General features: G+C 37.9%; 1 protein-coding gene across 1 annotated transcript in view; it reads right to left on the reverse strand.

Annotated features, from left to right (window-relative positions):
- Nucleotides 1–26,983, reverse strand: part of LOC150088194 (uncharacterized) — a 147,251-nt gene that overhangs the window by 35,561 nt on the left and 84,707 nt on the right. The window contains exon 6 of the mRNA XM_090370067.1: nt 20,953–21,126. Within this exon, the coding sequence (XP_090226193.1) occupies nt 20,953–21,126 (174 nt within the window). The remainder of the gene's footprint in view (nt 1–20,952; nt 21,127–26,983) is intronic.

Below are 26,983 nucleotides of genomic sequence, written 5' to 3' on the forward strand. Positions count from 1 at the left end.
GCATACGGATTCCAAAAAATTCGATGTTATCTTCAAGCTCCAAGTCCACGTCGTTATTAGCACCCTGGAACTGAACATAATTTTCAATGAAGTATGAGGATTCATCTGAAAAGGTTCTAGAAGTAATAGTCGATGACAGATCGCCATAGTAATCAGTGCTTGAAGCTTCAGACATTGAGCTTTCACTGAACGATACCGGTGTTGAGCATTTAACACTTGTAAAATTTAAATAAAGATCACTATTAAATTCATCGTCAAAGTCCTCTGTATGTAAAACGTTTTCAATTTCAGAGGAACCGAGAGAGTTGTTCAAGGCAAAACTTACACTAGCCGATGTACAAGATGTGCGATGATATGCCATTTTTAAAGTTTAAATTGAAATTTAAGCATTGCGGTGTTTTGTGTGCATATTTATAACCGCTCACAGTCAACACGTAGTACAGATACACAATGTACAGATACACAATGTCGCAATAAAGCAAAGACTTGAACTAAGATAATTTTTTACAACCTATGGAATGTACATGAGTGAACTTCGAACACTGGAACCCCATAGCCAACCAAGCATCAACAACCTTCTGTGAAACTGAAGGGCTGCGGGAACGTTTTTTCTGATTTGCACAGACCAGTCAAACCTAACGCGTACGCAGGATTAGATACAAACCATCAGTAACGATGACATTGGGTTCGAACCTCAGAAAATAAAAATAGAGAAATACATGGCGACAGCTAGGATACGAAATAAGAACTTTCGTTTTGTGTGCGTATTTACAGCAGTCCAAGAGTGAACCTCGAACGATGAAACCACAACCGCCCAAACGCGACCTTCTGCGACGCAGAAGGTCTGTGGCGCGTTTTGGTGGCTGTGGTTTCATCGTTCGAGGTTCACTCTTGGACTGCTGTAAATACGCACACAAAACGAAAGTTATTTCGTATCCTAGCTGTCGCCATGTATTTCTCTATTTTTATTTTCTGAGGTTCGAACCCAATGTCATCGTTACTGATGGTTTGTATCTAATCCTGCGTACGCGTTAGGTTTGACTGGTCTGTGCAAATCAGAAAAAACGTTCCCGCAGCCCTTCAGTTTCACAGAAGGTTGTTGATGCTTGGTTGGCTATGGGGTTCCAGTGTTCGAAGTTCACTCATGTACATTCCATAGGTTGTAAAAAATTATCTTAGTTCAAGTCTTTGCTTTATTGCGACATTGTGTATCTGTACATTGTGTATCTGTACTACGTGTTGACTGTGAGCGGTTATAAATATGCACACAAAACACCGCAATGCTTAAATTTCAATTTAAACTTTAAAAATGGCATATCATCGCACATCTTGTACATCGGCTAGTGTAAGTTTTGCCTTGAACAACTCTCTCGGTTCCTCTGAAATTGAAAACGTTTTACATACAGAGGACTTTGACGATGAATTTAATAGTGATCTTGATTTAAATTTTACAAGTGTTAAATGCTCAACACCGGTATCGTTCAGTGAAAGCTCAATGTCTGAAGCTTCAAGCACTGATTACTATGGCGATCTGTCATCGACTATTACTTCTAGAACCTTTTCAGATGAATCCTCATACTTCATTGAAAATTATGTTCAGTTCCAGGGTGCTAATAACGACGTGGACTTGGAGCTTGAAGATAACATCGAATTTTTTGGAATCCGTATGCCGCTAGTGACAGTGTGTTTTCAACGTCAGGTGCCACTACAGAACCATTCATGTTGAGCGATGGAAGTGGTGACGAGTTCACATCAGAAACAGGCTACTGTAGTTAGGTTTAGCATTTTTCTTTGTATTTTAAATCTTTTTACTACTATTCGAGCCTGTAAAGTTAAACCAATAAAATCAACTATTTGTATTTGGCAAAATAATGTCTGTCTGTCTCTTTTTTTTTCCTTAGATACTAGAAAATAAGTTAATTTTTTTTCCCTTAATCAATAAGTTTAAATTTTGGTAAGTTACTTTATAATGTAAAGTCGTTATATTTCAAAATAGACCAAAAATAATAAGTCAACTTGTTGAAATAGTCATCATACATCTTGTACTATGCTGTTGCTTTGAAATGTATGTCTAGTTCATATTCAGGGCAATCATCATACTCCCTTGACCAGTTCCAGGCTGTAAACAACGACTTTGGTTTGGAGCTTGACGATGATATCGAATTTTGGAATGCGTATGCAGTAAGTGACATTGGCACTGTAGGCATAACCAACCGACGAACATTCACAATCCTTCTGCGAAGCAGAAGGTTTGTGGATGCGTTTGGTTTGTCTTTTTGGTTTCTGCGTTCGAAGTTCGCTCTTGTACATCCTATACGTTGTAAGTGTGTAATTAAAGTGTATGGTTTGAATGGCTGGTGCTTTGAAATTCAATTTTAAAAGCTGAAATGCAGTTTTTGAAAAGCAGTGAGTGCTAGAAAAAAAAAAAAAATCTTTACTGTTTTGAAAGAATTGTGTTGGCGTTAAAAAAATATATTTGGTTGCTGTGATTCTATTTTGTCTTTCTAAGGAATGTTATGAACTTAATAAAAAAAATCGTATGCTTGTCTTGCTAACAATAGTATCCAGTTAATAAAAAATAATAATAATAAATCAACTTTAAACAAAGTCGCCGTTTTGGTTGTGAGAAAAGGAAACGAGTTATTTCCGTTATATGTGTGTGTGAGATACAGCATGTGATCATAAAGTGACCGTGTTATTTTTGAGATTAAACAGATTGCAAAAATAATAATAAATCAACTTGCAGAAACACACACTAGATGGAGCCAGTTTTTAACTTTAAAATATGCCATGTCATGGAACTTGTTATACTTGCCTTGAAATGCATTTTTGAAAGCAATGAGCGTTAGAAAAAAAAAAAAAATCTTAACTGTTTTGAAAGCCTTGTGTTGGGGGTAAAAAGATATTTGGTTGCTGCGATTCTATTTTGTCTTTCTAAGGAATGTTATGAACTTAAGAAAACACAAAATCACATGCTTGTCTTGCTAAGAATAGTAGTCAGTTAATAAAAAATTAATAAATCAACTTGCAGAAACACTCTCTAGATGGTGCCAACTTAAACTCTTAACTTTCATTGATAGTTTAAACAATTTTTTTTGATTTCAGAATAAAAGTATATTTTTTCATTAAACTTAGAAGCAATACTTTGAATATTGTTAGGAAAAGGATCGATATGAATTTTAAAAAATAATGTATACAGAAAAATTCAAAGTTGCAGATAGATGGCACTTTTTGTCACTCTACATTTTGAACAAAGTCTAGGGAGCGGTAGTACAGGCACATGTCGTACAAAGGCTTTGGGAGTGGTAGAGCCGACTTGGGGGTGGTATCTCCTCTAGTTATATATAGTCTTTGTACGTCTTGTGTCTAGCTGTGACCAAACGAAGCCTTTGAATTTGAGTTACCTTTTGCTTTAGCATTCTAAATTTGAACAAAGACGTTTTCTTAGAAATGCTGAACCATCTACAACTGTTAAAATTTTTTCTGCTAAGTGTTTGAAAGAAGGTGTAGCTACGGTGTTCAACCCTTATGCTTTGTACAACGCTGTAGTTTCGATGATCGAAGAACTTCAAACTGCTTACACGACGAAATATACGAAGTATCCGTTCTGATCAAAGCAATGTACACATGTAAGTGTTTGTGTTGAATTTTTTTTGTGATTAGTAACTACATCTGTAAAACTTACCAATAAAACATATCTATTTGAAAAAATATTGTCTGTCTTTTTTCTTAGAAAGTAGAAAATAGGTTTTAATTTTCCATTAATCAATAACCTTTTTTAAAAATTGAGAAGTTACTTTTAGGAAAGAGAAAAAAGACATAAAATGATTTCAAATATAGATTAAAAAAAATCAAAGTTGCAGATAGAATCTGAATATGGCGCCACCATATCACGAAGACGGTAAATAAATAAATATACACATCAATACATTTTACTTTTCAGTTTTTTTTTTTTTTCCAAGATAGAATAATCATCAGAATACAAATTCAACTTGAACCATCACAAATAGTTATAGGTAAAAATATATACATATAAATTTAACCATCAAAAAAAAAAAAAAGCACACATAACATTAAACAAAAACACATAAAATGAAAATACTTAATTTCAGATTTTCAACTTACAGAATGACCTGGTAGATGGAGCTACATCTTGCAAAGCCACGGAAATATATTTTAAACGTCAAAGTCATAGCTATTGGAAAAATATATATTTAAACATCTTAAATAAAATCTTTAATTTCAGATTTTCAACTTTCAGAATGACCTGGTAGATGGCGCCACAGTTTCTTGGTAGTTACGATGTTATGACAGTCTCAGTGCTTTTGGTAAAAAAAAAAAAAAAAAATTTAAACATCAAAGCAACTTAAAGAAAATACTTAATTTCAGATTTCAGCTTTCAGAATGACACGCTAGATGGCGACACAGTTTCTTGGTTGTTACGATGTCGTGACAATCTCCGTTCAAGAAGTATTGTAGCCCCAAGTATCCGTAAGTGGGGAAAAAATATATATTTAAATAAAATCCTTAATTTCAGATTTTTCAACTTTCAGAATGACTCGCTAGATGGCGACACAGTATCTAGGTCTTCCGATGTCGTGCATTCTCCGTTCAAGAAGTATTGTGGCCCCAAGTATCCGTATGTGGGGAAAAAAATATATATATATTTAAATAAAATCCTTAATTTCAGCTTTCAGTTTGCTTCCACAGATGGCGCTACATCTTGCAAAGCCACTGAAATATATTTAAACGGCAAAGTCATAGCTACATAGGGAAAAAAAATATATATATTTAAACACCTTAAATAAAATAAAATCTTGGATTTCAGCTTTCAGAATGACTCGCTAGATGGCGACACTATTTCGTGGGCTTCTGTTGTCGTGGGCATCGTCGTGCTCGAACTTTTGTGACCCCCCAAGTACCCGTATGTGAGAAAAATATATATTTAAATAAAATCTTTAATTTCAGACTTTTCAGCTTTCAGAATGACTCGCTAGATGGCGGCACTGTTTCGTGGGCTTCTGTTGTCGTGGGCATCTTCGGCGCTAAGTGCTGTGGCCCCCAGATACCCGTATGTCTACAGCGTCCACGTTTTTCCCGCCAAATCCTTTGTCTTGGGAAAGAATGTCTACTGCTCTATTTTCTTGTGTGTGTGTGTGTATGTGTGCGCGCGCGCGAGAACTCGGGCTTGTGTGTGTGTGTGTGTGTGCGTGCGCGAACCCACAATTCATTGCGCACCCTCCAACGCTACCTTGAAAACCAACGCGGCAAAAACAGACGATTTCTACGGCATCAAGCGACCAGAAAATCACCGGTAAACTCAGAGTCGAAGTCGGTTTATACCCCCAAACCAATCAGAACATCGGTTCATATCCCCCTCCAATCAGAACAAGGCGAAATATAACTTCCTACGTCACACTCACACCACTCTTAACTATAAGAGCTACATTTACACATATTCTTACAACTGAAAGGGTAGCCGTGGGGATAAGCGGCGGACCACCAGTAGCAACAACATGGGTTCGAGCCTCGGTAAAGCGAAAATAAAATTTATATATTTAATGCGAAAAATAAGTGGCGCCATCTAGCGGGCAAAATAAGAACTAAAATATTTTTTCCTCCGACTCCGCAACTAAGCCTCGGCGCAACAGCTAAGCCTACCTAAACCCCGGCTCGCCTCACTGGCACACGCGCAAAACCTAAACGGCAAAACAAGCGCCCGACGCGGCAGCACGCACGAAAATTGACGCCAAAATTCATAGAGCCGTACTCGGTTAGAACCCCAACCTTATACTCCATTCCTATATATGATTGCCAAGTTCCACAAAGATCCTGTTGGCTTTAGATTCATCACTAGTGCCAAAAAAAGCGGTTGTTATCTTCCAGGTAAACAATTTTTTAAACTACTAACTACCATCTTCATTAATATTCCATCAACCTGGATCATTAATAATAACCACAACATCATTAAAATCTTCAATTCTAATGCCAAAATCTTTAGTATCGAAACCTATGACTTTACTAATTTATTTACTTCCTTACCACATCATTTAATTATCTCTGTACTCAATCAATTATATCTTAAATACAAGCACGTTCTACCCGTGGATGAGATTGTCTGGAATAATTATATCAACTTATGTATTCTTAATAACTATATTTACGATGGCAGTAATACCTATAGACAATCAATAGGAGTTCCCATGGGCTCACCAATTTCCAGTATAGTTTCCAACTTATTTCTACATTACTACGAAGATCTTTATACTAATAACAATCCAAAACTTAATTTCTTCGCATTTAGATATGTTGATGATATCTCATTATAGCCTTAGTAGCTAATGCGCCAATAAAACCAAACCAACAACAACAACAACTTGATGATATCTTGATTTTAAATTATCATTTTGAAAATATTGCTAAATTGATATATCCTACTGAACTTACCTTAAACAAAGAAAATAATGGTAACCAACACGCAAACTTTCTCGATTTAAGCATTACTTTAAATAATTCACCTCTTCATAATACCTTGGAAGTATTTGATAAAAGAAGTCAATTTAATTTCAACATTATTTATTTAACAAATTGGAACTCTAATATTTCCATTACAGTTCATAAAAATATCATCCATACACAAATTTTACGTCTTGCGTATCTTAGCAGCAATCAAACACTTTTTATCAAAGCTTTAAACGGCCTATATACCAAATTATGTTTAAATGATATTCCTATTAATTTTATAAATCGTATTATTAAAAATCTTTCTAACTTCATTAAACATAAATTCGGTTTCACTATATCTCATTTTGATTAGGGTTAACATGATAATTTGTACAGATGTAGAGTTGTAAATTTAAATGGTGGTATTCCCACCACTTTGAAAGTGATCACATCATATGACTTCTATTCTGAACGATGCTCATGTCTTTTCACTTTCTAAGTTACCTTTTAAGTTTTATCTATTTAATTTTTTCCATTATTTTATTTTAATTATTTTTGCTTAATTATTTTTAATTATTATTCGGACCTTTTCCTCACTTTTAACTATAGAGGGCGTCCATTATTATTTTTCTACTAAGCAACCTCTCCTTGTTTGTATTCTATTTATTAATCATGTTTATTATGCATTTTACTAATTGATCCTACATAATTTTACTAATTGACGCTACATAATTTTAAAGGTATGTAATTTTATACTAATTTTTTTTTTACATGTGACATTAACAAAATATTTCACAGGCTAGCAGTATTAATTTTCCTCTTCTACTAACACCTTCACAGCCAAGGCCCTCTCTAAGAGGTTGGGTACTTACGAACCCAGCTTGCCTAGTATCTTTAAAATCTTTTCCTTCTCTTTACGTCTTTATACTTTCTATTCTGCTTTTTCCGTCCGTTGAACTATTAGTGCAATACGAGGGCGATTCGGACATTCCTTCTTTTCTTATTCTCGCTATTTTCGCCTCCTTTTTTTACTACTATCTTTTTTCCCACCCATACCTTGTATTACTTCCCTTTTCTATGCTGCTGCCTGGTACACCTTTTAATTTAACGGTTCACTTAAAATATACACACTGCGTTGGGGCTACCTCACTCATGTCTATGAAGGTTTCAAAAAATTTTTATTTTTATTTTTTTATTATTATTATTATTTTATTTTTTTTTTTTTTAAATTTATTGCTACCTCCATCGGCATGGGTTTGTATAGAAACGCAGTATTTTGGTACATGATCGGGTGTAGTCCCCTGATGAATTACCTGATCTATGTACCATTTGTTATTTTCATTATTTTCATTTCTATTTATTACTACTTTTAATATGCATTAATTACCACTTTTTTCTAGCTTTTGTAAATATGATTTGGCTTATCAATTCAGCCAATTTTTCCACTTAATTCATTAGGATCTTAACATTCTTTTCTTCTCATATCTTCCATTAGGCATGGCACGTTGTTGTTAATAACTTTCCCATCTTACTATGTCCTTTATCATTTATTTCTATGTTTTATTTTATAGTTGTATCCTGTTCTGTAGCCTTGCGCGTCCAGGTACATCTATTCTCTATTTTCTTTTTCTTTTCCTTTCTTTACCTTTTTCACCTGTTTTATATATATATATATATATGGATTATGCTACGGCTGCGCGGAAAGCACAACGGTACTGTCATCCTCACGCCAAGTGGAAAAGGTCCGGGTTCGAATCCCGTCGATGCCGCGAGGAACTTTAATGGGCTTTTTTCACTCCATGGGTGAGTTAGTCGGTTTCAGGAGTAGGTAGAAAGGTTTTTTTTAAGTCCCGCAAAACATGCAAATAGACAAGAGAAGACACGCAATTTACAGACAAAAATACGTGTTTATGTATTAAATTACGCGTATCCCTAATCCAGAAATAATAAAAAATATGGCTTATGCTGCACCAGCCAAAAAAAAACCCAATAAAATAATAAGAATTTCAAATTTGAAAAAACAAATTAATAAAAGAAAAGGAAATGGACAACCTATGTACTACCTCCTACCATAGATAACTATCCAGCTGATCCTCTATCCTTTCATCGATGTCATTTATAAAAATCAAAAACAACAGTGGTCCTGATACTTATCCTTTGGGTACCCCACTTCTTACTTCAACCCAATCAGAGGAACAATCATTTATCACAACCCTCTGCCTCCTGACCTGAAGCCATTGTCTTATCCATCTAACGATTTTCCATGTGATTCCAATCTGTTCCAGCTGATAAAGTAATCGCTCATGTGGGACAGAGTCAAATGCTTTGCTGAAATCCAAATAAACAATGTCGAAATTATTCCCTAAATCCAGCTCATGAGAGACCATGCCAAAATAGCTAACCAGATTTGTTAAACATGATTTTCCCTTTACAAAACCATGCTGAGTATCCTTCAGTATTCCATTTCTATCTAAATGATCCTGAATTCCACCCTTGATCATTGCCTCTATGATTTTTTCCTACTACTGAAGTGGCGCCTTCGTAGCAGGTGGGCAGGAGCAGCAGTACGTAGCACATGCTTCTTGATTAGACTGGGGTTCGAGCGCGTAAGCCACCAAATACGGAGGATACGGAAATGTCAGGGAATGACCACCGCATATCCCCGGGGAAATATTTATATGGCCTTAGTTCCTAATGCTCCTAAAAAAAAAAAAAAAACTACTGAAGTCAGACTGACCGGTCGGTTATTTCCCACTTCACTATTAGAACCGCCCTGGCCCTTATGTATTGGAGGGGCCACTTTTCTAATCCAACGGAATCACTCTCGAGTCCAGTGATGCTCTCATAATTAGGTTCAATGCACTCACTTGCCGCCTCCCTGAAGATTATAGGGCATATGCTATCAACATATACCCTATAATCTTCAGGGATTTTAATTTCATTTTGGGTTTTAATTTCAGAAAAGGAAATTACGATGCTTTAAGGTACTACATGGCCTCTATTAACTGGGTAGATATCGCGCTGAGAATGAATACAATTGAACTGTGGTACGCTTTTAAAACATTAACCACAGATGCCTTGAATGTGTATATACCATTAAAAAAATACTCCTCGAGAAGGGTTCCAAGTTGGATGAATAGTGAAGTTGCCACATTACTTGAGCAGAAAAAGGTGGCATGGAAAGGTTACAGAGCAATAAAAAGTACTGAAGCCTATAACAGCTACAAGGTGATCTGTAATAGAGCCACAGAAAAGGTTCGACAGGCAAAGGCAGTTTATGAGAAATCACTAGGAAACAGAGCAAAGAGGGGGGATAAAGAATTCTTCACATATATAAATGCCAAGAACAGCAGGACAACCAGATCGGACCTTTACGTAAGGGAAAGGGGATAGTAATAAATACACCAGCTGCCGTTGCAGATGAACTCAACAGTTATTTTGCATCGATATTTACAAATGAAAAGCATTTTGTGGCAATGGGAAATTGTGGGAGCGAAGTTAAAAAATATGTAATTAATGATATTGAAATTTCACAAGATTATTTAATGAAAAAACTTTCGAGCCTACAGACCAGTAAGGCTCCTGAAGTTGATGGAATATACCCTATAATCTTAAGAGAGGCAGCAAGCGAGTGCATTGAACCATTGAGGCTAATTATGCAAGCATCACTAGACTCTGGGGAGATTCCCTTGGATTGGAAAAGTGCAAATGTATCTCCCATACATAAGGGTGGCTCTAAAAGTGAAGTTGGAAATTATCGACCTGTCAGTCTGACTACAGTAGTAGGGAAAATCATGGAATTCAGGATCATTTGGATCGAATTGAAATTCTCATGGATACTCGGCATGGTTTTGTAAAGGGAAAATCATGTTTAACAAATCTGGTTAGCTATTTCGAAAGGGTCACTCACGAGCTGGATTTAGGGAATAATTTCGACATTGTTCATTTAGATTTCAGCAAAGCTTTTGACTCAGTCCCACATGAGCGGTTGCTTTATAAGCTGGAACAGGTTGGAATCACTGGGAAAATCCTTAGATGGATAGAAATAGAAGGAAGGCTTCAGGGCAGGAGGCAGAGGGTTGTGATAAATAGCTATTCCTCAGATTGGGTTGATGTAAGAAGTGGGGTTCCCCAAGGATCAGTATTAGGACCACTGTTGTTTTTAATTTTCATAAACGACATTGATGAAGGGATAGAGGGCGTGATGTCTAAATTTGCAGATGACGTTAAAATTGGTAGAGTAGTTAATGATCACTGTCAAGCTGAGCTTCTTCAGAGAGACCTAGATAGACTTCAAGAATGGTCAGAAAAATGGCAGCTGTGCTTTAATCCAACAAAGTGTAAGGTATTACACCTGGGAAACAGTAATCGCAAAAAAACGTATTCACTTGGTGGAGTTCAACTAAACCCAGTACTGGAGGAAAGGGACTTGGGTGTTACGATACGGTCAGACATGAAATTCTCTGAGCATTGTAAACAGGTTGCAAGAAAGGCCCATGGTGTCCTATCGATGATCTATCGAACTTTTGCAAGTAGAGATAGGGACGTGATAATCCCATTATATAAGGCTTATGTTAGACCACACTTGGAATACTGTGTTCAAGTATGGAGACCGCACCTAAAGAAAGACATCGAGCTTCTTGAAAGGGTGCAAAGAAGGGTAACTCGCCTGGTGAGATCGGCAAAAGGGCGTCCTTATGAAGAAAGACTTCGAATATGTGGGTTGCAGAGTTTGGAAACTAGACACCTTAGAGGAGATTTGATTGAGGTGTTTAAGGCTCTGAGAGGCATCAGTAAAATGAATGAGGACAAAATTTTCAAGATTATAAATGATGCTAAAACTAGGGGACATAAATTCAAGTTACGGGGGGGAAATGTTTAGATTGGACTGCAGGAAGTTTTATTTTAGCCAGCGAGTTATAAATTACTGGAATAAGTTGCCTTCATGGGTGGTAGAGGCCGACAGTTTGGGGAAATTCAAAGGTCATCTGGATAGTACTTTCGGGTAAGGGAAGCGCATAGGATGATAGGTTTAATTTCCTTTTTATTTATATTTTATTTTATTTATATATATATTTTTTATTTATTAATTATTATTATTTAGTTATTTATTTTATTTATTTATTTATTTTTATCATTGTTTTGTTCGGATTTTTTTTTTTTTTTTTTTTGGCTGGTGCAGCATAAGCCATAGGCTTTCTTGCACCATGCGGCCGTTACTAATACTAAATACTAATACTAACATACTGGCCTGTAGGCACGAAAGTTTATGTGAAATTTCAATGTCATTAATTACATATTTTTCAACTTCACTCCCATAATTTCTCTTTGACATAAGGGGTTTTTCTTCCATAAATATGGATTCACAGTAACTGTTGAGTTCGTCTGCAACGTCAGCTGGGCTATCTAATACAATCCCAAGTCCACTATATAAGGGTCCGATTTGGTTTTCCTTCTCTTCTTTGCATTTATATATGTGAAGAATTCTTTATCCCCAATGTTTGCTCTCTTTGCCTGCAATTTCTCATAATCCACTTTTGCCAGCCTAACCTTTTCGGTGGCACTAAGATCACTTTGTGGCTGTTATAGGCTTCCGTACTTTTTATTACTAAGTAACTTTTCCATACCGTCTTATTCTGCTCAAGTAACCTCACAACTTCATTATTCATCCAACTTGGGATCCTCCTCTTGGATTATATTTTTATTGATATACTAGGGGGCTGCACTCGCTTCTTTTGATAAAATAAAATGAAATACTTACAGAAGCTTTCAACTGTGTGTGTGTGTGTGTGTGTGTGTGTGTGTGTGTGTGTGTGTGTGTGTGTGTGTGTGTGTGTTCCTCAGCTATGAATACATAAATACGTTACTATGGTGTATCTACACCTTTTCCATAGACAACTCCATAGAGTTGTCTATGGAAAAGTCTGTCTCAAAGAAAGACTACGATCGTAGTGTGAAAGGCATCATTTCATCATCTGTATCTCATATTGTGCTCATCCTTCACAACGAGTTACCATGTATTGCACCACCTCGAATAAGTAACGCTTTACTAATACAGAAGACTATTGCAACTTATTCTCGGTGGGGACCACCGAGACGGCACCGTTTCAAAGCTAGTTGGCTTTTTATCGGTGGGTGCCTTTCACACTGCGATCGTAGTTTTTCTTTAAGAGTTGTCTGTGGTGTATCTGCACCGATATTATATAGATATAGAATCTTAAACTCTGAAAATATTATGCCTTGTTGCATTTAATTTATTTAAATAAATACGTTACTATAGTGCATTAGGGCTTATGTCTCAGGCTGCGAGAAAGTTAGACTATGTACAAGTTAGTGAAAATGCATCATTGGCTGCGTACTAATATGATGTATTTGCACTAACTTGTAAATACATTACATATGGAAATCAAGAATGGTATCGCGTGATCATGTCAGATAAACATAGCGCGTGACAACGATTGAACAGAAGTTTTTTTTTTCCACAGTAAAACAAGCTTCTGCAACGTATTTTTGTATTTGTTACATATTACCACGTAACTGCATCTCTCTCTCTCTCTCTCTCTTTTCCCATTGGCTGAATAAATATCATTAGAAGGAAAATTATTTTAATGTATAGAAAGGTACGGATTCAAGCTGCTGTGATTAATGTTTTAAAGGTATATCACAATTCAATTGTATTCGCTCTATGTTTGATATCTACCCAGTCAGAGTCCAGGCAGCACATTAAGGCATCATAATTTCATTTTCTGAAATTATAACCCATTCCTTTGTCTTTAACTACTGCTAACTCTCTCTTCATTGCCCACCGTAGAACTCCGTGCTCACTTCCTGCTACTGATCCCTGTACTGTCAGCCTTACTATGTCATCTGGTTCACGGGTGATGACGTATGAAGTCTAGAATATTCTTTTCCCCTAGTACTTTCCCTGACATGTTGATACAAATAAAAATCATCTACTTGATTTTAAATTTTTTCCCCCATGTGGAGTTTACTTCCCATTTACTCCAATCAATTAGAGGCAAATTAAAATCACTCATAATAAGACAATATTATTACGCTTACTTGCCCATTCCATTTGTATGTAGAGGCTCTCATCATAATCTTCACAATCACCTGGCATGTAGATTATTCCCACTCTCATTATACGAGACCTTTGCTTCCAACTATATCACACCATGCAGATTCAACACTGACTGGACGACAATTATGGGATACCTACCTAGTAACGGGTAAGCCCACCTTTTGCCAGGATAAGGGTAGTCACATGGTAAGGCATTGAGTCCACTAATTCACGAAAGCGTTCCACAGGTATTTCCATCCACGATTGCTGCATCGCTGTCTATAATTCCGTCGCATTCTTGGGTGTAGGATCCAAAGCTCGAACGGACCTTTCCACAGCATCCCAAAGATGCTCCACAGGGTTCATGTCCATGAACAGGAAGGCCATTCCACAGTGGTAAAATCTTAAGAATGCTCTTCGAACCATGTCTTAGTCACCACGGTTTTGGGAGGCACTGTCCTGCTGGAAGAGTCCATTTCTCTCTGGGTACACGATGACAATGATGGGATGCAGTTGGTCTGCAAGGATGAACACATAACCTGGACCGTTCAGAGATGCGTCTAGATGGACCATAGGTCCAAATGTGTCAGTAGAACACGCTCCAGAACATTACCGAACGTCCATCTGCCTGAACAGTTCCTTGTTGACGGGTGCATAGCTTCGTGCGGTTTCCGTCAGATACGCACCCTCCCATCCGCTCGAAATAATTGGAAATGGGACTCATTGGACCAGGAGACCCATCTCTATCATCCAAAGTCCAGTGCCGATGCTCTTTCTCTCAGTTGAGGCATAGAGTCCTGTGTTATGGTGTTAGCAATGGGACTCTGGAGGGTCGGCGGCTTCCATAACCTATTGTGACTAATGATCGCCTGATGGTCTTGGTGGAGACATTTCTGGCACCTCCCTCGCTGAAGTTGGCGGTGATTTGTTCCACTTGCTGATACTGTTTTCGATCTCCAGTTGCCTGAAACAATGCGAGACAGTTGTCGATGGCCACGTTCATCCACCACCTTTCTGCACCCACAACGCTGTCCACGAGATGTTATTCCGGAAATGGCGTATTCTCGATACACTCTTGATACTGTGGAACAGGCATAGTGCAATTTCTGTACCACTTATGCGATAGAGTGATCCATGTGTCAGTCACCCACTATCATCCCTCTTTCAAAGTCGGTTAACTCACGACGTTTATCCATACTGACATCGAATTATCCTCTAAGCGAATGCAGTATACCTATATACATGCCAAGCAGTGGGTTCGTCCACTAGGAGATGGGTGACTAAAAATATATATATATATTAGGGTCACCAGTAAATGATTACATCTACCCATATATTTTATTTTTGTTTGTAAATTGCGTGTGTTCTCTGGTCGATTTGCCTGTTTCGCTGAACGAAAACCCACTCGAGTGTATGGATTGAAAAACCTTGCTATCTACGCCAGAGACCGACTAATACAGCCATGGAGTGAAAAAAAAGTCCACTGAAGTATTTTTAGGCCACCCGAATAATTAAATTCATCTGGCGTGCATTGTGTATTATGTCCATAAATTGCATGTGTTCTATGGTCGACTTGCCTGTTTCGCTGGACGAAAAAACCCGAGTTGCCAGGGGTAAAACCTTGCTATCTACGCTTGGGACTGACTAACTCGACCACGAAGTGAAAAAAGCCCATTAGAGTTCCTCGCGTCATCTACGGGATTCGAACCTGGCCCTTTTCCACCCGGTGTGGGGAGGACGGTGACGATGCTACAGTGATGTGCTAGCCGCGCAGACGGTGAGGGGTGACTATGTATTGTATTTATTGTGGCTACCATAAATGCATAAATTTATGCATTTATGGTCGCCGGTGGTCCCTAGACTTTTGTCCAAATCCACCGCCGACCGGGCTAGCCGAGTGGGTAAAGTACCTGCCCGGCAACCCAAAGGTCGCGGGTTCGATTCCCGCCTCGGGCTTGGATCAAAGTACTGCAAAAACCTTGGGAGGTGCAATATGGCCACAGAAGCCGATGCGCCAACAACTACCAAATCAAAAATCAAAACCAAATCCACCTGATGCCATTGTTCACTCTCCACAACTAAATCCTTCCTCTGGAAAGTGTTACCGTCATCGACCAATGACTTCTGATACCACTCCAGATTAACAGAATTATATCTAGAACTTGTTCCTGCCTTGCTGATCTTGTTTTCGGATGACATTACTTCTGTTTGACTGTAGACCTTTTCTCTTTGTGGACTACTTTGGGCAGCACTGCATAAAGCCGTGGGCAAAGACATGGATAAAGACTTTTTTTTTTTTACTTTATGCTATTCTCTTCTTTATTTCTTTGTCTTCTGCTGTCCTGTCTCCTGGGGATGTGTGCGTGTGCGTGCGCTGTTAGCATTAGTAATGCATATTTGGCAATAATGCAAAGAAGCAAGCTTATACAGCATCAGCCAAAAGAAAAAAAAAACAAAAACAACCTTCCCATTTCACCTATCCGGTTACTCCAAATATTTGTCTAGTTCTGCCTTAAATTTAGTATTAGTAACGGCCGTATGGTGCAAGAAAGCCTATGGCTTATGCTGCACCAGCCAAAAAAAAAAAAAAAAAAATCCGAACAAAACAATGATAAAAACAAAAAATAAATAAATAAATAAAATAAATAACTAAATAATAATAATTAATAAATAAAAAAATATATATATATAAATAAAATAAAATATAAATAAAAAGGAAATTAAACCTATCATCCTATGCGCTTCCCTTACCCGAAAGTACTATCCAGATGACCTTTGAATTTCCCCAAACTGTCGGCCTCTACCACCCATGAAGGCAACTTATTCCAGTAATTTATAACTCGCTGGCTAAAATAAAACTTCCTGCAGTCCAATCTAAACATTTCCCCCCGTAACTTGAATTTACGTCCCCTAGTTCTAGCATCATTTATAATCTTGAAAATTTTGTCCTCATTCATTTTACTGATGCCTCTCAGAGCCTTAAACACCTCAATCAAATCTCCTCTAAGGTGTCTAGTTTTCAAACTCTGCAACCCACATATTCGAAGTCTTTCTTCATAAGGACGCCCTTTTGCCGATCTCACCAGGCGAGTTACCCTTCTTTGCACCCTTTCAAGAAGCTCGATGTCTTTCTTTAGGTGCGGTCTCCATACTTGAGCACAGTATTCCAAGTGTGGTCTAACATAAGCCTTATATAATGGGATTATCACGTCCCTATCTCTACTTGCAAAAGTTCGATAGATCATCGATAGGACACCATGGGCCTTCCTTGCCACCTGTTTATAATGCTCAGAGAATTTCATGTCTGACAGTATCGTAACACCCAAGTCCCTTTCCTCCAGTACTGGGTTTAGTTGAACTCCACCAAGTGAATACGATTTTTGCGATTACTGTTTCCCAGGTGTAATACCTTACACTTTGTTGGATTAAAGCACAGCTGCCATTTTTCTGACCATTCTTGAAGTCTATCTAGGTCTCTCTGAAGAAGCTCAGCTTGACAGTGATCATTAACTACTCTACCAATTTTAACATCATCTGCAAATTTAGACATCACGCCCTCTATCCCTTCATCAATGTCGTTTATGAAAATTAAAAACAACAGTGGTCCTAATACTGATCCTTGGGGAACCCCCACTTCTTACATCAACCCAATCTGAGGAATAGCCATTTATCACAACCCTCTGCCTCCTGCCCTGAAGCCATCCTTCTATCCATCTAAGGATCTTCCCAGTGATTCCAACCTGTTCCAGCTTATAAAGCAACCGCTCATGTGGGACTGAGTCAAAAGCTTTGCTGAAATCTAAATAAACAATGTCGAAATTATTCCCTAAATCCAGCTAGTGAGTGACCCTTTCGAAATAGCGAACCAGATTTGTTAAACATGATTTTCCCTTTACAAAACCATGCTGAGTATCCTTGAGAATTTCAATTCGATCCAAATGATCCTGAATTCCACCCTTGATCATTGCCTCCATGATTTTCCCTACTACTGAAGTCAGACTGACAGGTCGATAATTTCCAACTTCACTTTTAGAGCCACCCTTATGTATGGGAGATACACTTTCACTTTTCCAATCCAAGGGAATCTCCCCAGAGTCTAGTGATGCTCGCATAATCGCATAATTTATTTAAGTTATCAACTTCCACAACCACAGATGGTAGTTTGTTCCAGTAATTAACTACCCGCTGACTAAAGGCAAACCTCCGCACATCTATTCTACAACTGTCTTTCCACAATTTGAATCCATGCCCTCTCAGGTTCTAATATGAGCAAGCGAAAGTATCCTGTCAGAAATGAGCCTGCTCAAACCATTCAAGGTCTTATACACCTCGATCAGATCACCTAGTAGGTGCCTAGTCTCCAGATGCTGCAACTTGCACAACTTAAGCCTTTCTTCGTAAGCGCACCAATCTTGTTGCACTTCTCTTACTCCTAGCAACTCTACATCCTTCCTAAAATGAGGCCTCCAGACCTCAAGGAGTGGCCTGACCATTGACTTATACAAAGGGATAATCACATCGTTGTCTCTGCTGGCAAAATTCCTAAATATCATTGACAAAACTCCATGACCTGCTCTGGCAGCCTGTCTGCGCACTGCGCAGAGAACTTCTTATCTGAAGTTCTCTGAGCCGGCTTGCTGGCACGGGATTCTTTTGAACGGCTCCACTCTCGCTTTGGACATTCAGTGTGACTGTTGAGGTTGGCCACGGTACGTGCGTAGTTATGAACTACCTCCACATGGTATAGACGGACACTGGGCAGGCTTTCCAGGTGATCGCCTGCCTGATGACAAACGGCCAGAAACAACACACACACACACACACACACACACACACACACACACACACACACACACACACACACACACACACACACACACACACACACACACACACACACACACACACACAATGCACAAACATTATACACATTTCTGGCATTTTACAGTGCTCTGTAATCATCACAGTGTGAAAAGGCGGAGTTGAACTTTCGTTCAGGTGCCGTGCTACATAAGATACCATTCATGTCTACTGTCACTGTTCTTTATTATACATTCTACGTGAATAGGGAGCAGCCAACACTCTGGCAACTGCTACCCAGTGCCTAACCCCAGGCATATGGAGCCAGGCTCGGGTTCACTAATCTGTGTGCTAACCGCACAAAAATCCTGCACCCTCTGGCAGAAGTGCTAGACCAGAGGGTGCCAGCATTCCCGCTCCCAAGTTTCCCAGGCCTAGGAGCCAGCAAAAAAAAAAAAAAAGCAACATCAAAAAAAAAAAACATAATAAAAAAAAAAAAAAAAACACTTGAGAGTTTGAAATTGAAAGGAAAAGAAAAAAAAATAGAAAAAAAACATCATTCAACTATGTGGCAAGTTTTAACCTTTTACGTAAAACTAGCCTGGCAGAATCTTGTATTGCTAGATAACAATTATAAATATATAGACAAAGAATTTCATTACCAGGACTTAAATCAGGTATCACCTCAATTAATTGCTGCCTATAAGACAAATATAAAGGAAAATTATATAATGTGATTCCAAACTCCCTCAGATCTACACAAACAAAATGGATCTGACTGTAAGCCAAAATAGTATAATTTACTTCTTAATGAACAGTTAGCAGATAAGATAATTCCATACTAGGATATTTTTTCTATTTATTTTTCTTATAATTAAATTATAATTAAATCATCTTATTTCTTATAATTAAAACCATCTATTTTTCTTATAATTAAAAGAAAACCGAACGTTCGGAATAAATAATCTAGTGAGAGAACCTGTTATACTAGCCTCCCACCTCTCCTGCCAAAGATCCAACATTTTTCCTAATACTAGCTTTCCTTTTTTGGGATCTCCTGTAGCATTATTGCTAATACTCAAATGTGTATTACTTGCCTCTCCTTAAATAACTGAAAGCTCGATACACAATATACAAATCAAGAGGCATGTAGCCAGCAATAACCTGTGTAAGATGCAGAATCTTACAAATTAATTAAAATAAAAATATTTGTTTTTTTTATCAAAGTAAGATTAAAATAGAAGAACATTAGATTTAGAGATGGGATAATTTAAGCATGAGAATTAGGAATGGTAGCAAAGGGGTAAACTATCAGTTCCCATAATACAAAAGAGCAAACAGGGACGCGTGTGTGTGTGTGTGTGTGTGTGTGTGTGTGTGTGTGTGTGTGTGTGTGTGTGTGTGTGTGTGTGTGTGTGTGTGTGTGTGTGTGTGTGTGTGTGTGTGTGTGTGTGTACTGGTTCAGGGTGGTTCCCAGGCAAATGCCCATCTCCACCTAAATCATTTAAAACAGAAAATCTGTAAAGTGGACCTGATAAATAAAAGATAGCTAAGAAATAAGAAGACAAAACATATTTTTGAAAAGAGAAGTAAAGTAAAAAAAAAAAAAAAATTTTAAGTTAAGTTCATAATCTAAGCTAAGTTAAGTGTATAAACAAGAAATTTTGAATAGGAAAGAATAAAAGTAAATATAAGAGAGATGTTTGTGAGTGTAGTATGTTGTTTATGTCAGGTCACTTTGCCATCAGAAAGCAGCTGAACTCTTCAACTGCAATCTGATGACCGTCCCTGGCACGTGGAGCCGGACCTGGTTCTGTCTTTAAAAGCTGAAGCGCCAAAGCGCAATTAAGCACTCAACAGAGAGAGTGCTAGACTGTTGAGTGCCAGCTGTCCAGCCTTGGGCCGCCCAAACCCAAGAACTGAACAACAGCCGAACAAAAAAAAAAAAAAAATAGCAAACAGGGACAGCAGGACTAGGTAAAGGGGTGCCATTTGAGAATAGGCGTTAAAAGGGTTTCTTGAGAACGAACAATAGGACGGGATTAGACGAAGCGCCTCCTTTGATCTACAACGCCGTCAGACCAAACAGGAAGGGAGTGCTCGTCCACTATTCGTTTCAAATTAAAACCGGCGTCAGGCTGACTGATATTTGAGTTTCTGATACTGTTAGAAAGAAAGGCGCGATAATAAAATGAGTGTTTGTGGAGGTTGCCGGCGGACAAAAAAAGGGTCGTGCTGCCGGTGAGAAAAAAAAATAAGAGGTTCGAAAAGGGGGTTGGTTTGCGCACTAGGGAGACAGCTTGGGAGAAAGATGTTAGCGAATGAAACACCTTTATCTATAAATAAAGCTAATTCATAATTAAATCTTGAATTATGTACATGATTTAGCAATGCATGGAATACCAGGTATCCCATGAATTCTCTCCTTTCAGTGTCTTCTGCTCTGTCTGAATTAGCACACAATGCCATCATGATTAATTATTAAATTATTCACTGAAGGTACAGTACATTCAAATACATACACTGACGGAATGGGTGAAAAAAGTAAAGCAAACTAGCTTTTAAAATTATATGGATAAAAGAGGAATTTTAAAGAAAATATGAAGGATCACTTGAAAAAAAGTATTAACGGAAATCAATTTCGTTACCTGTAGGCACAGTGGAAGGAAGGAACAATTCTTTAAAATCGTTTAGTTCTAGAAGTTCTCCTTCATCTGTATTACAGCTTTGTAATGCACTAGAATAATTCATTGTTTCACTGAAAATCTTAATGCACCTGGTTATTGCATAGGAAAATAGCCAATCATCTGGGCATTTGAGACCTGCAAAATTTACATAAATGGCATTATTTAGTAATGAAAATATAAGTTGGTGTAACTTTATGTTATATCTTCTAACTTAGAGTTTAAATTATTAAAATACAGCAATCGTGCCCTCTTGGGTAGAACAGTTAGTAGAATCGCCGTCCTCCCCACACCGGGTGGAAAAGACCTGGGTTTGAGTCCCGCCCGTGACGTGATCAATTTTAATGAGCCTTTTTCACAACATGGCTGAATTAGTCGGTCTCAGGCGAGGGGATATGGCAATTGCATACAGTATAAGTTATAAAATATAGCAATATAGCTCGTTGACATTTGTTGGTGGTCCGATGTATTTTGGGGTCGGGTTTAGAGTTCTTGAACCACAGATTCCCGGTACGTTTGATCGCTAATGTTTTCTCTCTTAGTGTAGAGAATTCATTTAGTTATTTTCAATTCTTTTATTCAAGGAGAGTGTTAGGAAAGAAGGGTTCTGCGTGCCTATATCGAGGTAATTCGTCTCCTTAGTTGTAAATATAGCAATCGTACAAGTAGTGCACAGCTATTGTTGTTGTAGGCACATCAGCAACTTAGATCATATTGAGCCGTATATAATATGCCTGTAAATTGTGTGAGTTTTGTACAGGGGCAGGGCGTCCCGAGGGTGCACTGCACCCAGGCACCAACGTTCAAGGGGCGCCTGAAAACCTGAAACTTACACACACATGAAGAAAATTAAGGGGGCATCAAATTTCAATTGGCACCTGGGCGCCAAATTCGATTGACACCCGGGTGCCACATACCCTAGGAACACCCTTGGTTATCTATTTGCCTGTTTGCTGGAAGAAAAACCATGCAACACTCGTTGAGATCTGCAATGAGTCAAAGATGGGATACGAACCGGAAGCTTTTCTATCCGGCGTAAGGAAGACAATAGTTTTATGCATAATTACACCATAGTTTTATGCACATTAATAAAATTACAAATCGTTCTGTCAAATTGTAACAAAATGCAAAGAATATAAATTATTATATTAAGATAATTGATTATATAAAGCCGTATTTGTGTCTGTAAATTGCGTGTTCTCTGGTCGATTTGCCTATTTTGCTGGACGAAAAAACCTTGCTATATACGCCTGAGGTTTCACTCCGTGGCCTAACTCAGCCACGGAGTGAAACCTCACGTCATCGACGCGATTCGAACCCAGGCCTTTTCCACCCAGTGTGGAGTGGACGGTGACGATAGCACTGTGCAGACAAAATGCAAATAATAATAAAAATAAATATAAATAAAATAATAATAAATAAAAATATATCTAGAGCAATGGGTAACATATATTAGTATCACAAACTATACAATGTTTGATGATGAATGGTCCATTCGTCATAAAATAATTTGTGAATGGTCCATCATGTAAACTTATGAAAACTGGAATACCTCGCATAGTGCAGTTTCGAACAGCGCGGGTTTCGCTATAGCGCGGTTTACAAATTGAAAAAAAAATTAACTGCGTTACGCACCAATACATTTGATATGTATGTATGTATTATATGCCAGCACGTAGGCCAATGCGTTATGGATTCAAGGCCATTCTGACTGTTGTTGAAACTCCGATTATACATACTGACCCTGCTAGCTTTGATAGATTAGTAACCACTCTAAGATTCCGAGCGGTGAGGTCGTTGATTGTGCGTGAGCTGTACAAATATTTTTCGCTGTGTATTTTTATTAAAGATTATTTTTTAAAAACGTTACGTAACTTTATATGCAAATATGAGTGGAAAGAAGAAATGTAATGGCGCTGAGTGTTCTTCTACATCCAAACATCGAACGAGGTATGAAAGTAAGGCAGGTGTTGCAAAATGACATTCCACGTAATAAAGAGATGTATGCAGATAAAAAGAAGAAAAAAAACTGTGCAAACTAAGCTGATCATTTATTTTTCAAAATAAAAATACAGTACATACTTCACTTATATTCTTTTGGTATGTACATACTGCAATAAAAATCATTTGTACTGTATTTATTAGTATTTTTTAATTTTTATCGTTTTAGTTTCTTTTTTTGCAAGAATTTCATGTACATCAATTTATAGTAAACAAACACCTATATATTTTTGCAACTCGATCCATATAATCAAATTGTCGGAACGCATCACATTAAAATACATACTAATAATACCTCGATCAGTGCGGTATTTTTTTGGCACGAATTAACCGCGCTATGCGAGGTATTCCTGTAATAAATTCACTTACATGAACGCAGCCATAGCCGAGTGATCAGGCGCGAGAGTGCATAAGTACACATACCTTGAGTGACCGGGGTTCAAGCCATGGGTGCCAGCAGCATGGTACAAGTAAACTGAATGAGTATTTTGCATCTACATGAGGAGTTATTCAAGGAGGGGAATGTCAGATGTTTATCATACTTTAACAGGGAGCTAAATGATTTTGTAATAACTGAGAGTAAAGTGGAGGAGAAATTGTTGAAGCTAAACATAAAACAGACACCAGGGGTGGATGGAATCTACCCAGTTATATTAAAGGAGGTAGGGAGGGAAGTTAGCAAACCCTTAGCCATAATTATGAGAGCATCTTTAGATTCAGGGCAGGTCCTCATGAACTGGAGATGTGCAAATGTATCCTCAATTCACAAAGGGGGTTCAAATGGTGACACAAATAATTATAGGCCTTAGAAAACAGGCCTTGTGTGTTGGGTTCCATTATATCATCCAAGTTTCTTGCTATAATCGACTAACTGGTTAAAATAAATTTATTAAAATAAAAATGATATATACATAAGATAAAACAGAAATAAAATAAGATAAAAGCGTTAAAATACAATAAGACAAAAGTGTTAAAATATAATATAATAAAAGCGCTAAAATACATAGTAGCTTTTGAAGAGAAGTGCCTCTTCATCAGCTAGTCTGTGAATGGTGTATTTCACTATATATTGATGGTTTTTTTTTTGGTTTTTTTTATATATTGATGGTTACAATAGCACAAGTCAGCTGGGCATAATCATGTATCATGCCCAGCTGACCGAAGAGTACAGTGTCGGCAGAGCAGAACTGCGTACACGTGATGATCGCCAGCGCTCATCGCACTGCAATACAGTACATTCTATAATAGGGTGTAAGTGTACTCCCTTCGTGCGATTCATAGTACTATTATTGGTAGCTATGTTCAGTGCTTCAAGCCATGAGAGCTGGCGGTAATCACTTGAATAGTCGACGATTTCAATATTCCGTTGGGGATCAAGATTGTGCTGCTCAATCCAATAATGCTCAGCGACTGCGGAGCGTTCAAAATTAGCGGTTCGTAGAGCCACCTCATGCTCAGAAACCCAATCTTTCACCAGATTCACCTAGATAACATCCCCCCCCCCCACAATCTGGACACGTAATACAGTATACGGAACCACTCCGTAGGAAAGGAGGAACAGGTGTTTTCACCTTAGAAATAGATTAATTGCACATCGTATATGGTGGAGACGCAAAATCCTAACAAGACGTTCCGATGCGCCCGGATAATAGGGGATATAGGCGGTAGGTAGAGATAAATTGATTGACGCGAGGCGGGTTAGATTTCGTAACAAATTCGTGAGCCTGAAGCTCACATCTGTCTAGAACATGAGGTGGATAGCCGCAATTTGAAAGCTCCGCCCTAATTTTAGAAATCTCCAATTGCCTGTCACCAGTCGAACTAGAATGCGTCCAAGCGCGGGAGAATAAAGTACGAGCAGTGCTACGTAAATGACCAGGGGCATGCACAGAGCCATAATTGGTAAATTGGACTGCGCACATTGGCTTCCTAAAAACGGAAGTTACAAAACGCGAATCCAAGCGTTGGCCTAACACATCCAAAAAAGGAAGACTATTATCAACCTCTAGTTCAATCGTTAACTGAATGACGGGCAACAGGGAATTGGAGCGGTATGGCATTAAGGTCAAGTTGCTGCAATAGATGAAGAGATGGTCAGTGGCGGATTTCCGCACAGGCTCACGAGGCGCGCGCCTGGGGCCTCTTAAATCAAGGGGGGCCTCAAATTTCAGGTCTCAAAAAAAAAAATTGTTTCATTTAAAATTTTTACACTCATCTTTATTACCGTTACTGAATAAAACTATAGTTTAAGATGAGAAGTTAGTAAACTCTTATGCGAATATCCCTACATATTATATGAAATATCTTATGCGAATTAAGTGAATCTGAAGTAGAATACATATTATCATTAATGCTTAAATTAAACACTTTCAGTTTTTTCCTAGTGGAGGTAATTCCACGAGTGAAGAACCCTGTGACGATATTGCTCAAGAAACGATATTAGATTTGTTCGCGGAGGCAGTTCAGAACTATTCGCAACTAATTGGGAACCAATAAGCAAGCGCAGTAGTCTTTTAAAGCCTCTGAAATCACTACTGCGCTGGCACACATGTAACGGAGCATCGTCTTTTTTAATAGCTTTCGGAACTAACATATCACTGACGCAGAAGCGGATTAAGGTTGGTTGAGGCCCCGGGCGCAGAAGAAAATATTGGGCCCCTTAAAAAAAAAGAGAGATAGGGAAAATAAAAATACATGTTAACCATTTTTTTAAATAAATAAAAAATATTATGTAGTATTCATATTTTATTTCCAATAAAATTTGAATATAATATATGTATTATATTATATTCGCGTCTTTTTTTCAGCCCCTGATAGATGTCGTTTCATTTTTCTAGCTACCACTGCCTATCAATGAAAAGAAAAATATAAAATTTAATAGTCTGATGATTCGAATACTAGAGAAGAGATTTTTCGTTATAGTGCAATAAATTAATGATGAATTAAAATTCAAAAATTATTCATAAACTACGAAAATCCAGGCGCTGACGTAACAACAGGAATTAATTTTATATTAATATAATTTCAACAATATACGATATAAGCGTATATCATAAGTCTGCACTGCAGGAGAACCTTTGTAAGTACAAAGGAGCAAATACGATTCTATTCCTCTGATGAGCGGTAGCGCAGCCGCGCGGGGCCTATACAGCGTAGTATGTGTATAGTATGAAACGTAGTAATGATATAATGAAAATAAGCGAATATAAACATACTATCAGGTTTTACCGCCGATTGTAAAGTTGTACCTAATTAAAATTGCACATATGAAACCAAACTTGGTGTCATTAGAAAAAAGTGTAAAGTTGGGGTTTTGAGGGGCCCTTCAGAAGTCGGGGCCCAGGGCGCGCGCCCGGTGCGCCCGCCGTTAAATCCGCCTCTGCACTGACGAATCTGTTACAAATTGCTATATATAGGAGTATTTTTGTTTTGTTATCAAGTAAGTATCTGTAATATCTTATGTATTTATCAAAACTGAATTGTTTGACGAGGCGTGACATTTATAGCAAATGATAATTGGGAATTAATTTTTTAATTCCCAATTAATAAAATATGTATGAAAGAATTGCGCAACCATAATGATTAAAATCGCAACACCAAATCTAGAGCGCGTGCTATAGTAAAAACGTGCGCGTAGAATGCACACTGTAGTGGTACCGAAAATATTTAGAGGGGAATCTCAAATTGAATTGCGCCTGGGGCCTCTCAAGTGCTAAATCCGCCACTGGGAATGGTTGAATGGGAGACAGCAGAGAGTGAAACTAAATGGACACTGCTCTACGTGGACTAATGTTATTAGTGGATTCCCCCAGGGTTCGGTGCTGTGCCCATTGTTATTGTGTGTATTTATCAATGATATCGATGAAGGCATATCAGGCTAAATGTTCAAGTTTGCAGATGATACAAAGGTTGGCAGGGTTGTTAATGACAGTAAAGACAGTATGCTACTGCAACAGGATCTAGAAAAGTTAGGCATATGGGCCAAGAGTTGGCA

Source organism: Mastigoproctus giganteus, chromosome 3, assembly GCF_048544385.1.
Source record: "Mastigoproctus giganteus isolate SK-2022 chromosome 3, ASM4854438v1, whole genome shotgun sequence".
NCBI lineage: Eukaryota > Metazoa > Arthropoda > Arachnida > Uropygi > Thelyphonidae > Mastigoproctus > Mastigoproctus giganteus.